This window comes from Cariama cristata, unplaced genomic scaffold (assembly GCF_000690535.1).
Source record: "Cariama cristata isolate BGI_N322 unplaced genomic scaffold, ASM69053v1 scaffold14468, whole genome shotgun sequence".
In the NCBI taxonomy this organism is placed as follows: domain Eukaryota; kingdom Metazoa; phylum Chordata; class Aves; order Cariamiformes; family Cariamidae; genus Cariama; species Cariama cristata.
This window is the reverse complement of record NW_009632985.1, coordinates 20,271-34,663: the sequence shown is the minus strand read 5'-3', so window position 1 is coordinate 34,663 and position 14,393 is coordinate 20,271. Positions and strand designations below refer to the sequence as shown.

At 40.2% G+C, this 14,393-nt stretch overlaps 1 protein-coding gene across 1 annotated transcript in view; it reads left to right on the top strand.

The window, feature by feature from the left end:
- The first annotated feature begins 893 nt into the window (after nt 1-893).
- The window catches only part of SLC12A4 (solute carrier family 12 (potassium/chloride transporter), member 4), a 31,887-nt gene continuing 18,387 nt past the window's right edge, over nt 894-14,393 (top strand). The window contains exons 1-7 of the mRNA XM_009706580.1: nt 894-1,065; nt 3,335-3,429; nt 5,635-5,766; nt 12,159-12,305; nt 12,889-12,943; nt 13,262-13,392; nt 13,646-13,887. Coding sequence (XP_009704882.1) covers nt 894-1,065; nt 3,335-3,429; nt 5,635-5,766; nt 12,159-12,305; nt 12,889-12,943; nt 13,262-13,392; nt 13,646-13,887 — 974 coding nt within the window. The remainder of the gene's footprint in view (nt 1,066-3,334; nt 3,430-5,634; nt 5,767-12,158; nt 12,306-12,888; nt 12,944-13,261; nt 13,393-13,645; nt 13,888-14,393) is intronic.

Genomic DNA, 14,393 nt, shown 5'->3' with positions numbered 1-14,393 from the left:
CTGTCTTTCTTATGGTTACTTTCATAGATGTGTTTTGTCTGTAATTCTCTCTAAATTCTGGTTTTCATCTCTCAGTTACTAAAGAAAACACAATGGCTTGCGCAAAAGACTTGCACTTGGTGTGCTTAAGCAGTGAAACTCTCTCTGGTCTAATCCCCTTCCAGAAGGAAAGCAGTAACGTGAATACTGTCCTCTGTGTTCTTAATCATTCCCCCCACCCCCCACCCCCCCCAAGTAAAGACAACATAAACCTTTTGGAGGAGAAGAACATAAAACCAGTTGGTAGAGTATCCACTACAGTTTTACCACAGTGTTTTTTCTTGACAATGAGATAAAAGTTAGCCAAAAGTTTGGACACCCATTCATTGCTTTTATTGTCTAGTGTGTTGGCGTGTATGGGAGTATGCTCACTTAGGATTTTTATGTTTTTGTTCCATGGACTATCTTTGTTTCATGGAACTCAGGTGATCCACATGATGATGAACCTTGTTCTACAGACTGTGTCTGTACCCAAGTAGGGGAGCTCTAAAAAGTTCGGGGAACTGTGGTGGAGATGTTTAGATAAACTGTATAATTGTAGTGGTGGCTGCAAATAGAATTACTTGCTTTGGAAGAGAACTGGTAACATTCAGAAATAAAATGCCTTAATTGTCAAAAGATAACGAAGACTGAGAAGCAATAAAACAAGTGAAGAGGAAACATTAACCTACTTGGAACTGAGGCTTGCCTACCTCAAAAATTGAGATTAATTAGGGACTAAGGCAAACAAATAATTCTCTGTTGCAGAGTGGATAGCTCCCTCTTTAAGAAATGTTCCTTGCAAAACAATCTTGCATGATGAAAACTAACACCACATAGCTACTGTCCAAGACCAAAGACTTGATAACTTAAGAATGTGGAAAACTGTACGCATGTCACAAGGTGGTGCTTGCCCAGGAGAGTTCATGCTTTGGAATGTAAACTGTCCTTGGGTGAAGCTGGGGCAAGAATTCCCCAGAGTAGCTTTCCGAGGTCACCTCTGCTCTCTTCCAAAATTGATGGAGATAATAAGCTCTTCCCAGGCAAGTAAGTCTCTCTGAAGCTGCCTGTATTGCTCATTGGCAGATGGAATATACTAGACACATTCTTTTCTTGCAGTACATATTATATACTGTGCTGCAGTCTGTTCTGTTCTGTTTTGTCAAAGTACATTTGTGATTCTTGTTGAGGAAATGGTCATCTAGTGTATGGGAAATGAGAACACCAACCAAAGTTACTCATGACCTTGGGGTGTTTGGTAAGTGTAATGATGAGAAGATACTGCAAAGACCGAAGTCTTGAAGAATCAAGTAGACGGTACTTCTGTTGATGTTGTCATTATCATTTGTGCCTGTGTCTAACTTAATGAGTAAAACCTATATGGCAGATAACTCCCATTTCCTCAGCACAAATTGCAAACGCAGTTCAACCACAATGGGATTGAACGGACTGCAGCACAGCTTACAATGCATACTGCAACAAAATTGATCTTCTCTACTCCTTCTGCCAATACAGGCATAACAAATACAGCAAGCAAGTAGTTGTTGCAGATTTTTAGTAAATATTTACCTTTGCTGAAGTGGATAAACATTTTGTTTTGATGCTGTGTTACTAAACTTACTGATACTTTTCTAGTAGTGCAAAAAATTCTGCAATGTACAGCAATATGAACATCTCTTGCATGTAGGTGGGCTCAGCAAGTAAGCTGGTGTAAGGCAGCTGCCAATTAACGTTTTGGTGGTAGTTGTCAGGGCTGTGAGAAAAGCAATAGGCATGTAAACAGTACACTGCTATCTACAAATATTTTTGGTCAGCTAGGTGTTTACTTCCAGAAGCTTAAAAAAGACCTCTGTTTGTGAATATTGTTTTTCCAACAGTTTTGATCAAAGCACCTGTCAGCAATTTCCAGCAAATTGTGTTTCTTTCCGTGCAACCCTTCCCCTCGGTAAGAGCAGTACTGAACTTTCTCATAATTTTTTCGCTTATAGCAATTACTTTTGTAACAGTGCGGTATATGGTGGTCACTGTCTGTAGGGGAGGAGTCTTCTATTTGCTTGTTAGGTTCATCTTGTAAGTTGGTTCAGATTTCAAAATGCAGAGATACTTCCACTTCAATTATATTAAAATAATTTAGTGTAGCCTTGTTGAATTGATTACCGTAGTCACTGAAAATATGGACCAAAAAATCCAGCTGTTCAGTCTCTTGCTTTTTATGTATTCAGTGTACAGTACTTCTTTAACTTGCAATATTTTCATTTGAGATAATCAGTTTTTTCTTTCATTTTCAATTTCTTTAGTGGTTACTTTTTTTTTTATAAATAGGAAAAAAAGTATTGCTTGGAGTGATCCTTTCTTAAGGAGATACTCTTGGAAATCTCTTTAATTTATATTGGCTGAAAGAGAAGGGAGTGAAGAGTTACAGACAAAAGAAAGGAATTTTTCTTTGTCAAGCAGAATGTAATGGGAGCCACAGGTCTGAGAACTTCTGAGTACTAGAGTCAGTTTAATCTTTTTTTTTTTTTTCTCTCCAGAGCTCATTTTATACTACAGTGCTTTTTTTTTTTTAAGTTGCTAGTTGATACAAAAAGCTCTACTGATCTTCCATGTTATTTTTTTCTTAACATTGTTCATGGCATATTTGAATGCTTTGCTTTTCCTGCACTTGACTTTAGGTTTTAACTTAAAAGCATAAGAGGAGTCGGAAGAATGCACAGTCTGAATGTTCAAAACACAGTAAGGGTAAAGGCATCATGAAGTGAGCGTGCTTGGAGTCTAGGATTAGTGGGCATAGTAAAAAAGGCAAACGAGAAAAAAGCACCACCAACAACAAAAAAGGAGGGGCTTTGGTTGATATTTACCTGTATTGCAATAACAGAACCTAGTCTTTGAATTGTTTAGTCTTACTAAATCTACCTAATCTCTTTGGACATACTGCTAAAAAGTTGCTCTTCGCCTTAGTAATGATTCCTAAGTGCACAAGAACTGTCTTTTCACTTGTTGCTGTTCTATATAAGAAATGGGTATAAAAGGGAAGATTAGAGAATAAAGGCACAAAGACTGTTCTATCTGTGACCCTACTTGTAAATTTTACATTGAGGTGACTTCTTATTCTATTTTAATGAAAATGGAGGAGTAGAAATAGATATAACCCCACCTTGAGACTGACACCTCTGATATTGTTAACATTGCATAACTTTAGATACTAAAAAGAAACAGATTCAATTGACCAAACAAGTTTATTCCCTATGGTTTGTGTGAAGGTTACAAAGTCTGTCTTTCTGCTCTTATCAAAACCTGCTTCTTTTTTTCCTTGCAGGTCATGGCAACCATAAAGAAAACAGTCCTTTCCTGAACAGTTCAGAAGCTGGCAAGGGAGGTGATTACTATGACAGAAATCTGGCCTTGTTTGAGGTAACTTCTAACTGCTTTTTGTACTTCTAATGTAATTTGTGATCTTCCAAGATGGGAGGGATTGAGCACATCGTATTACGTGGAAGACAGGGCATTGCAAAGTCCCAGGCAGTAAGTTGGTCCCTAACTCGTGCTGCATGACAAATCTAAAAGCCATCGGTGTGTTTAGGGGTATGTCTACAACGTAACAAAATATAACATACTGGAGGTGACCTGAATAATTTAAATGGTGAAGCTGTGGCACTGTGGGATAATCAGTGTGGAAAATGAGCATGTGCTGACTTACTGTGTTAAGAAGGACCATGTTATTCTGTAGGAGAGTGCCTAAATGCAGGTACTCAGGTTAACCTGCGTGTCTTGTATTTCAGTTGCAGTATATCAGTAATATGGGGTTCCCGCCCCCCCCCCCCCCCTTTTTTTTGGGTGGCCCCCGCTTTTTTGTGGGTGTATGTCTGTTGTCTGAGGTACCAGTAGGCAGAGATATCCTGTGTGATGAAAAAGCTCAGATATTACAACCACTCGGGACTGTGAGGCAGAGAGGTATGACTCCATGTGGAAGTAAGGAGGACCAGACCCTCAAGTGAGGGGCCAGTTGGAGCCACACCCAAGTCCAGCAGAATCCTCCTTTACATCCCCACCTCGCTGGCATGGCATTAAGTGCAAATATATCATGGTGCGCTAAGATGAAGTTTCTAAAAAATGTTTTCAGAAGCTCAGGTGCTGGGCAGTGGTGCAGAGTCTTTGCGTGGCTCTGCAGCTGCTTTCCAGCTGGGCTTCAGAGTTACAGCTCCACAGCAGTACTGACAGCATGTACTCCATGTTTGCCATTCTGGGAACTCGGTGTGGGGCAGCCTGAGCTGGCTCTACACCCCCCCAGGCTGGCGCCTGCGGAGTGCAGCTGCGTGGCATAGAGCCTGGGCAAGTACAAGTGACCTGCTGCTAGATAGGAGCTCACCGTGGAAATGGTACAACCACGTTTGCAGGCAGCGTGCTTGAGCTAAAAGACTTTGAAGCGTGCTCCCAGCTGTGGGGTCTCCTCCCTCCAAGGCACGGTAAATCTGTGATCAGGATAAACTCGCCTGTAGGTCGTGGAGAGTTGGCCACTTGTGGCCTGGCCGCTGCTAGTCACAGCCCTGCCTTTTTCATACGCAGTAACACAGTACCACACCAGGTCTGCAGGCTCTTTCTGTGGTACTAAAGAGAGGGAGGAGCATCCCAAAGGCCATGCTGCTCTCCTGAACAGAAAGCACGTGTTGCCTCAACCTCTTTCTGGAAGGAATTGTAATCAGGATTTTAAAGATGTGAACTGCAGATTGGATCAGAGGAAGGAGTGAGAAAAGGGGTGCTTGGCTCATGGCATCCATTTAACCACTCGGCGTCAATTTCTGCATCAGGTACAAAGCAAATAACGCTACCGATCCTGCCAGAAACTGTTCGTGATGATACATGAAAATATGATAAGACTCCAGACAGTGAAATCTTTCTTAATAATTTTTTACTTCCTATGTAGAAAGTTGTTTCTCTTTACCATGCATTACTTACTGTGCAACAAGACATTTTCATTTCAAAGAGAAAGAGGAAGAGAATGATTTTGTTCTGATTTTTTTTTTTTCTTTTTTTCCCTTAAATTTACTTTCAGAAACAAAAGTTGGATGGGATGAATGTAAAGGTGTGAGGCCTCCATACATGTGACTTTTGAGATTTTTATCTAGATCCACACGAATTAGATGACATAGTTTGCAAAATGTAATAAAATTATCAGAGTGCTTGCATGCCTAAAGTGACCGGAGTTTGATCACTAAATCTCTGATTTGTTTGGCAACTTGACCTTTTTAAAAGTACATCTGTTGATGTAGGCTGACATTAGAGATACATGCAAGGTACACATTCATTTTCTTACAGTCCCAAGGCTCAGACTTCTTTATTGCTTTTCATTGCTTAATTCATGCTTTTCAGCACCGAAGGAGAAGGATGCATACAGTGCAGACCTGTTGGCATAGCCTTTTCCTGTCAGAGTTGCCCTCCTTCTAGAAAACTAAATCCTCTCTTCAGTGGTTCAGGCACAATGAAATATTCTGTCATTCTCTGAGTGATTTTCCTGGTGTGTTCCCTGACAGCCTCATGCATCCCAAGGAAGGCATGACCCAGGCCACTCTTTGTAAATGCTGTGAATTGCAGAGGTTGACTAGTTGTCTTCTTCCACAGGAAGAACTTGATATACGACCGAAAGTGTCATCTCTGCTTGGCAAGTTGGTCAACTACACAAATCTTACCCAAGGTGTTAAGGAACATGAAGAAGCAGAAAGTACTGATGGCTCAAAGAAGAAAGTATCAAAAGTAAGTAAAGATTCTTTTCATGGCCAGCTGATGAACGGGATGATTCCCTATGTGATTTTGGGGTAGCTCGAGTCCTTTCTGCTTTATCTCAACCTCTGCCAGGAGCCATGACAGTGTTGCAAAGAAATCACATAGAACTCTGTAGGTAGTGGTTAAGCAGCAGATAAGGAGGATAGGCTTTTAGTGGCAAATCGAATAAACAACAAAACAAAAGCCCCAGCTTCTTCCTAGTGCTGTTTTAACTGCCCAGCAGTATCAGACAGATCTCTACAAGCCTGGTAGGTATGACACAGGACTTGCAGGAGACAACACCCTTCTGGAGCAGTGGGTGGAGGTCAGATTGGACACCCTGGGGCAGCTCAAGAGTCATTCTGGTGTTAGGCACTTAGGCAACTGAATTCTGCCCCAAAGGGTCAGTATTTAGACGGTTAACCCATTTGGGCTGGCCTTGTAATAACTAGGTAGAAGGTGGGGTTTGATTGTCAGTAGTTAGATTTCTCTCTGGAGGGCTATGTTAGAACATAGCTGCTGCTCTTAGTGTTCTGGCAGTCCGGCAAGTGTTTCAGTTAGTGCTAAACCCTCAAGTGGTATGGTTGCATTTTCTGGCACTTGCAGGCCTGTCAGTTTGCTTGCAAATTTTGTCAAAAGAAAGTTTTCTGAAAAGCTAAGCTAGTGATTGGAATTCTACAGATTTTGTAGTACTGTCCTGTCAAAGTTTGAGCTGTTTCAGAAGGAGATGGCAGTGATAATGTTGAAAACCAGCACGTTGTTCTCAAAGGGAATGCATGTTACTCCATGCTGAATGCCGAATTCCAGCTCCCTTACTCACACTCCAGTTCCTTACTCTGCATGGTTTTACACTGGGGTTAAGAAAGTTGTTTAGTCAACGTGAAGCTTAAAATTTAATTTTATCTGAGACCACATGCACTAAAGTGCTGTAATGTCGTGGTTAATACGACATTGCAAACTGAGTGAAGGTCGTCTCAGTACAGTAAATGCATTCTGGTACTATAAGCTTACATTAAAAAAGTAATTTGAAGATTTTAATTGTGAATTTCTTTTGTGTGGTACTTGGTGTTATACTAATTGCTGAGTCTGTCCGAAGTTTTTACCTTTGCATTACTAATACAAAATGTCAGCTGCATCTCTGTCTTAGCATGCTTTTGGTGGGAATAATGTCAGGCATCAGCTGTTAATATGGTGTTATTGCATAATCTAAAATAATGTTCAACCTCTTACGATCAAAACCAGATTGATTATTACCCTAACAAAAATAGAATGGAGGGGGATACAATAGGTACAGTCCTGACTATTTTTGAGAAAGTTCTGATTACTTTTGCTGTTTATTTCCTTATGAGTTGCCTGACCAGAATACCAGGGTAAGATGCAATCTAATCCAAAAGCCAGTCACTTACTTCCCTGTTGGAAAAAGAATTGGGAGAATTTGGTGATGGGTCTGTAGCATAAAGTTGGTTAAAGCCAATGCAGTATAGCTTCATGAGGTAAAAATGGGGCAAATAACGGGAAACTGAGAAGTTGTTTTAAATCCCTGGTAGAGTAACATATAAGGTTTGGTGTTAATATTTCTACATCTAGGTATGATTTCTGTAAACACTTGTATATATTCGAGCTGTCTACTGCCATAAAAAAGGACTGTTGTCCTTATTAAAGCTATGCTTCTGTGGCAAAATAGAGTTTGGGCTTAATACCTGGGTTGTTCTGAATTATGCTTTCCTGTGTCCCAAAAATGTGTGTTTGCAGACTTCAGATGTTTTTTGTAGAATGGGTTGAGTAACCATTCCAAAAGTGACAATCCGGTGTTAATATCTCAGTATTTTCTGTGTCAACACTGCAGTTTCCTTAAGTGAATCTTTGCCTGGCATGTTTGTCTCTGGGATGAATTACATCAGCTGCGATATCATAACTGGAGTTTGAATTTCTTCTCCCTCTCTTGCCATAAGCAATATGAAATTTTAAAAATCTTGTAGAATATGAGAAGGTTGAATATTAACTCAGCCAATAATTATAACCGTTAAAACCAAGAAATCCAAAAGCAGTAACTGTACAATGCTATGGATTGAAGATATCCAGAAACTGTGCAAATGGGATTCTTCTACACATTTGTTTTTAATCAGCTTTGAAGTATAAATCAATGCACTGCTGTTACCTTAGCCTTCCCATTTGAGAATTAGTGCAGAAGCATGAATATCCACCCCAGCACAATAGGAGGTTCTGGTTTTAAGTGCCAGCGCTGTTAACTGACTCTTTGCTGAATGCTGTACTGGGTATGCTCAGCAAACGCATACCCAGCCAGTGTGACAAAGGGCAAGCTGCCTGTCCTGATGTGTCACTTACTGGAATTGGCACCTCATAGACAAGAACGGGAGCAAGGAGGGTGAGCATACTCTAGATCTGGTATTCAAAAATTGAATGAAGAAAGCAGTCCTTTCAGTACGTGAACATAATTATATTAAATATATGGAGAATTCTCCATCTGAGCAGGTAAGACAGGTCTCTTGGTGAATACCTTTTTGTGACCTAGCACACCCCTGCCCAACAAATCATAGCCATTCAACTGACAAAAAAATCCCAACCCAAAACCAAACCACATGAAACCCAAACCAACAAAAAAAACAGGCACAAAAAAAAGAGACAAGGTAGTTGCGTGCACATGAAGTGGCCAAATCTCTGAGGGGTGGGTATTGAAAAAATGAGATCTCTCTTCCAAAGGTTAAGCTCAAGGGACTAGAGAATGATGTGCTTTAGCTTGTGGAGATTGTTGTTGTCAGCACCTGCTTTCTACAGTGACAAGACCAAAAGAGACCTGAACATTTCCACAAACTCTGGAGAATGCATTACGTGACTATCCATCCCCCTCCTAATCTCTTGGAGTAATTGCTGCAGAGGTTGTGGAAGATGCAAATGAAGATCAGGACAATTTCAGTGCAAAACAGCTTAATATAAACAGATTGCCTGCCCTGTTTCAGCATTCCCATTAAATATTTTTGATAGTAGCATTCTGCCTTAGATACACATTGGATAAAATTGACACTATTCTATGTAATAGGGTAGAAATTGGGTTGCTTTTTATCTTTTTTAAATAGAGTCTTGTATTAAAGCACTTAATAATTGCAGTGCTATAAAAACATCCCCATCTCATGATGGAAAAAATTAGATTAACTATTTTAGTTCATGTATCATAAGGCCGTTCATTTCTGCTGCTCTCTGTACTCATGCTACAGAGCAAGCGTAAGAGCCGTCGTTACCGATCAATGTCCCTGAGCCCTGCAGCCAAGTGCTTTGATAACCCATCACGCTGGCGCAAGGGAAATAGTGTCCTTCAGACTCAGATCAATATTTGTATCAGTTTTCTGTCTGCAGCTGGTTAGAGTAAATGGAAACATGATCTGCATCACTGAAATTAAGACTGTTTTTGAGATTTTGCTGTCCGTTCTTGGTTGATCTAAAACAGCGTTCTTCAAAATGTCTTTGGGTTTTATTTCTTTTATGCAGCATGGGGTGTTAATTTTTTTTTCATGTTGTAGCTCTTGAGGCTGCACATAATACCCTTCTTATTTCAGATAGCATTCTGTTGAGACTTCAGCACCGGTTTAGTATCACTTACTGATTATAAGATGCTATAAAAAAGGGTCAAGTCACTGCAGATTACGGGTGTTAAATATTTCTGTGAGCCAGCTGGTTCAAGTAGTATTTGTGGATCATTCTTTCATACCAGTATTTTTTATTCCACAGGATAAGAAAATCCAGAGTAAACTCTTATGCCTGAGGTACACTTAGTAATGCTGAGGCTTGGGTTTTGTCTGCAGGCAGACAGGCATTTCCTAGGCCGCTCTGCTCTGCAGTAGTCTCGTAACCGTACAACTAATGGACAATTTCTCTTCCTCCATGGCTGAAGTTAGCTTGTCACTTGAGATGCACAAGAGGTCACTGAAGAGGGAGGGCGAGAAGATGCTGAACAGTAGGGCGAAGCTGCAGGGACCACGTGGGGCAGAAGATGGGAAAGAGCTGAGCTAAGGTGAATTCCAATGCAAAGGAAGCAGGTGTTGGGTGATCTGTAAAGGTCTGTAAAGATGTGTAAAGGCTGAAAGCTCACCTGCTTTGATAGTGTTTGGAAGACTGTCAGTAGAATATATACTAACTGTGCTCCTCTTGCTTCTCCTGCCTAGGAGTTTCTTTCCTTTTCCCAGGAAATCTGATAGACTCACTTGGTGCTGGCTGCTGGGTTCAGTGCGTGTGAGGGGGAGTGACTGACGGAAGAATGGTCAGAGGGATGATAAAATTATGTGGAACGTCCCCTTAAGATTGGCAAAGAGTACAGTAATGTGACAATGGGAAGTCCTTTTGCAGGGCAAAATCTGCCCAGTGCCTGGCAATGGTATTTAGTCCTTTTTCAGTTAATGTTTATGCAGTTGAAGACACAATGTGAACCAGATGAAGATGTTTGAATCAAAAGTATCTAAACCCCTTCTTGAGGAAACAGACACGCTAGAAAGAATACCCTGAGAAGATCTTCCTTCACTGTAGCACTGGAGCAACTCATTTAAAAATTCTTACCTTACCCTGATCAGGATACTTATGTACAAGTGTCATGTCTGTTAGAAGACAACAATTCCTTTTGTCCTTATGCATAATTTTGAGAAAGCTGACAGGTTAGTTCTGTAGGGTGGTAATTTTTGTACAAATGGCAGGTGGTGTTTTAGGGATTTTTTTTTGTACTGTGGCATTGGAACAGCTGAGTTCTCTCGCCCCATGCTGGTCGGCCTCATAAGGTAAGTCCATTGCGAACCACCAGCACGTGGTTCTGTTCCCCACTTTAGTTCAGGAGGTTCACCTGAGTTGAAATGTGTGTGGGGAAAGACTGATTGGTCTGATTTAGGTTTGGTCACATAAGGAATTCAAAGCTGACTTCAGAAAATTCAGTCGGCAATTCCTGGCCTTTCTAGCAAAGAACTGTTCAGGTCAGATTCCTAGGCACGGTTTTCTTTTGTCTCTGGCAGGGCAGATTCCTAATGCAGATGAGGAAATTTCAAATTGTAACGTGTAATTGCAAGTTGAAGCACTAAATTCCTAGGTTGCTTATTTTGACCTGGTGATCTTACAACCATTTGATTCTTCTAGGATTTTCCTTTGTGTAATAAAATACACTCTTGGCTTACCTTAGGTAACTATATTTTTCCATAGTGAAGACAAGGCGAGAACAAAGTTTTTGACAGCTATTTTAGTGGTTTAAGAGTACTATGCTTGTCTTAAGTACTATTGCTTTTGATTCATGACTGATTTGTCTATAAGGGTGCATGTGGCCTATTTATTTTTGCATTTAGTTAATGCTATGTGGAGTCAGACCTGAATGAGTGTTGCCACCTCCCTTTAATATCCTTCTCATTTAGATGATTGTTCGTGGGTTTCTTTAAATGCTATCTATCTGTAATATGTTTTGGAGTTCAGGTTTATTTATAGAAAGAAGTATGAAAAAGGATGAGCCTTTGAGAAGTTACACTCTCTATTCCCCTTATGTTGCAGCACTCTGTATAATTTTAAAGGCAAAAGAAAACCTCAGAAAGCAGAAGCAATGAAATGTCTTGGCAGGAAACCACAGAGATTTAGGACTCTGAAATGCTGCTAGTGCCAGGTGTTCCAATGCAGGGAACGCTTTTGTTTTCCTTGAAATAAACCTCTTATCAGTGGCATTTTGATATCATTGTTTTGGATCTGACTATCCTCTGACAGTAACTAACTGGGCAAAGGAGAATTCTGCAAGCTACTATGTTGAATTCTAGTCATGTGTGGTTCCTGTGAAATCGCGTAACTAACTTGTATTTTCTCAGTCACTGTCAAAAGTAATTCAGAGTCTGATGCTATCATTAAACATAAGAAAGGTTAGAATCGTTACTTTTACATGGAGTATATAAAATGGAAGAAAATACATTATGCCTTTTTCCAGATTGCTTCCACATCTTTTCTTGTTGTAACATCACAAAAGTATATTTTCCATGAAACTAATTTGTAAACTCTGGGGACCAGGGTGGGCTCTATCTTACTCGGGGTCTGCAGCACTCAACAGGTTTCATACTAGAAACTCTGTGGTTCTACAATTAAATACTTGTTTGTTCTGTTGTTGGTAATTGGTGTTAAATGCTGAGTATCATTACTTCAAATGTGAAGATGTGATAGGGGCAGCATTTTGTTCAGAAATTCGTGGGTTTGGAATTTGCTTCATGTTTTGTGGAAGTTCGGCACAATAGTATTTGTGTGTGTCTACCTGAGTTTCCCAGATTTCTACCAGTTCTACCAACTGAAGTTGTAGGAGTTTTTTTGGTTATCTGTGCTTTGAATAATTCCAGTTAATGAATGTCAATAAACTTTTTTTTCAGTCACCCAGCATGGGCACCCTGATGGGGGTGTATTTACCATGCATGCAGAATATCTTCGGGGTTATTCTCTTCCTTCGGCTGACTTGGATGGTAGGAATGGCTGGAGTTCTTCAGTCTTTCCTGATTGTGTTACTTTGCTGCTGTTGTGTAAGTATATGGGAAAAATAATGCATGTGACATAACCTCTGTGCAACTAATGAGAAACTTGGAGAGGCTGTATTGTAGATGCATGTGTAAAGAAAAGCCACGAGTTATGCTAGACACCTCTCCTATGTTTGTAGCCATGTGATTATTTCTTTTTTTTTTTTTTTGCTAGTATTTCTGAACTGGCAAACCATATCTAGTATAGATACATTCTTAAAAATAGTGTTTGTTCGGCAAAGAGCTGTTTTCTGTGCCTGTCCCAGGTCATGGCTGCCTGCTTTGCTGGACTGACCTTTATTGAAATTTCAGCTCTGCAGATGGAGGGACACCTGCATTCTTTTATCTTGCTTTGTCTGCAGACACCCATTATTTGATCTGATAAAGCAGTGGTCATCTCTCAAGCAAAAGTCTCGACACCTTGATGATTCCTGCTGCCTTTGTTTTCTTTCAGATAATGACCTGTCAAGGCAGAATAAATAGAAATATTGTATCCTGTATGCAGTGGCAGCTTTAGTCTATCAAGAAATAAGTTATGTTTCAAAAAATGTTGTTGACACAATCACTTGCTTTTCCTTGTTTTCCCCAGACTATGCTGACAACCATATCAATGAGTGCTATTGCCACAAATGGTGTTGTTCCAGGTAAATGTAGCTAGCAAACTTCTCATTTGTGTTTTTTTTTTTTTTTTAAGAAAAAGTTGCTTTAAGCTGTTAATGTAGTTTTATTCCAGAGAAATTTGCTCAAGCCAGAGTACATATCTAGTATTTCTTCTTAGTATCAATTAGGCTAAAGATTATTTGGTTTTTAGTTACCCCTGTGCTAACAAAAGGATACTTCAGTTGAACCCCCAAAAAAACAGATGCACAGTGTATAATTTTGTTGTGTACTTGTTGTGAATATTTTACAATTTATAACAATAAAGAATCGATAATTTTACTCTCACTTTTCTTGTTTCACAGCTGGTGGTTCCTATTTCATGATATCCAGGTCATTGGGCCCAGAGTTTGGTGGAGCTGTAGGGCTGTGCTTTTATTTGGGAACAACATTTGCAGGAGCAATGTATATCCTTGGTGCCATTGAGATTTTATTGGTGAGTAGTACTGGAGTAGTCCTGCTCTTAAGTCAAATAGCATATAGAAAATACCCCAGTATTCTTGTCCCATATTTGTATACACATTTACAGGTAGAGACCAGAAGGTCTCCAGTTTCTCAGTGTCCAATTCTGTACCACTTCCCTTTGGAAGATGCAGACACTCAGTGGGTATCCAGAATGGAAGCTCTTGTGAAAACATAAGTGGAGTTCTGTTCCTGTGTTCCTTCAGCTTGGTTTCTTCTTGTTTCAGACATACATTGTGCCACAAGCAGCAATTTTTCATCCATCCGGTGCCCATGATGCATCCAGTGCGATGCTAAACAACATGAGGGTGTATGGCACTGTATTCCTCATCCTAATGGCGGTGGTGGTCTTTGTAGGAGTGAAATATGTTAACAAATTTGCTTCCCTCTTCTTGGCCTGTGTAGTAATATCCATACTGTCCATTTATGCTGGAGCTATCAAGTCCATCTTTGATCCACCTGAATTTCCGTGAGTAATATTTCTGGATGGGGGTATAGCTTTGCCTGCAGGTCTGGAAGGGGGGAGTGTTCAATGGAAGTTACTTAAAACTTGTGCCTAATACGTTGTCAAAGCTACCTTTTTTGTGAATGATTTCAGGTTTTTTTAGCTACATATAGTGACAGTGATAGTCTTCTGCATGCAGAGCTCATGGAATAGAAGTTTCTTAGTCTAAAATGAATGCATTATTACATTCTTTAACTGTTTCAGTAGAATGAAGTCTCGTGGTGAGTATGCAGATTGATGGAGGCTGACATCTCTCTGCTTCCTACAAAGACAATCCATTATTTTAGCCTACGGCTGCTGAGTTAAATTTCAGCAAGAGTTTTGATGCGTTATTTATGGCAGTTAGTAGGAAGCAGTTTGGCAGGTCCATTTTCCCCAGGTCGGTCAGACATGACGTGATGCCTTCGTGGTTGGAAACTGTGGTGGTGTGATGCAGCTGCTTGCTGAGAAATAGGGCACCTCTTAGGAAT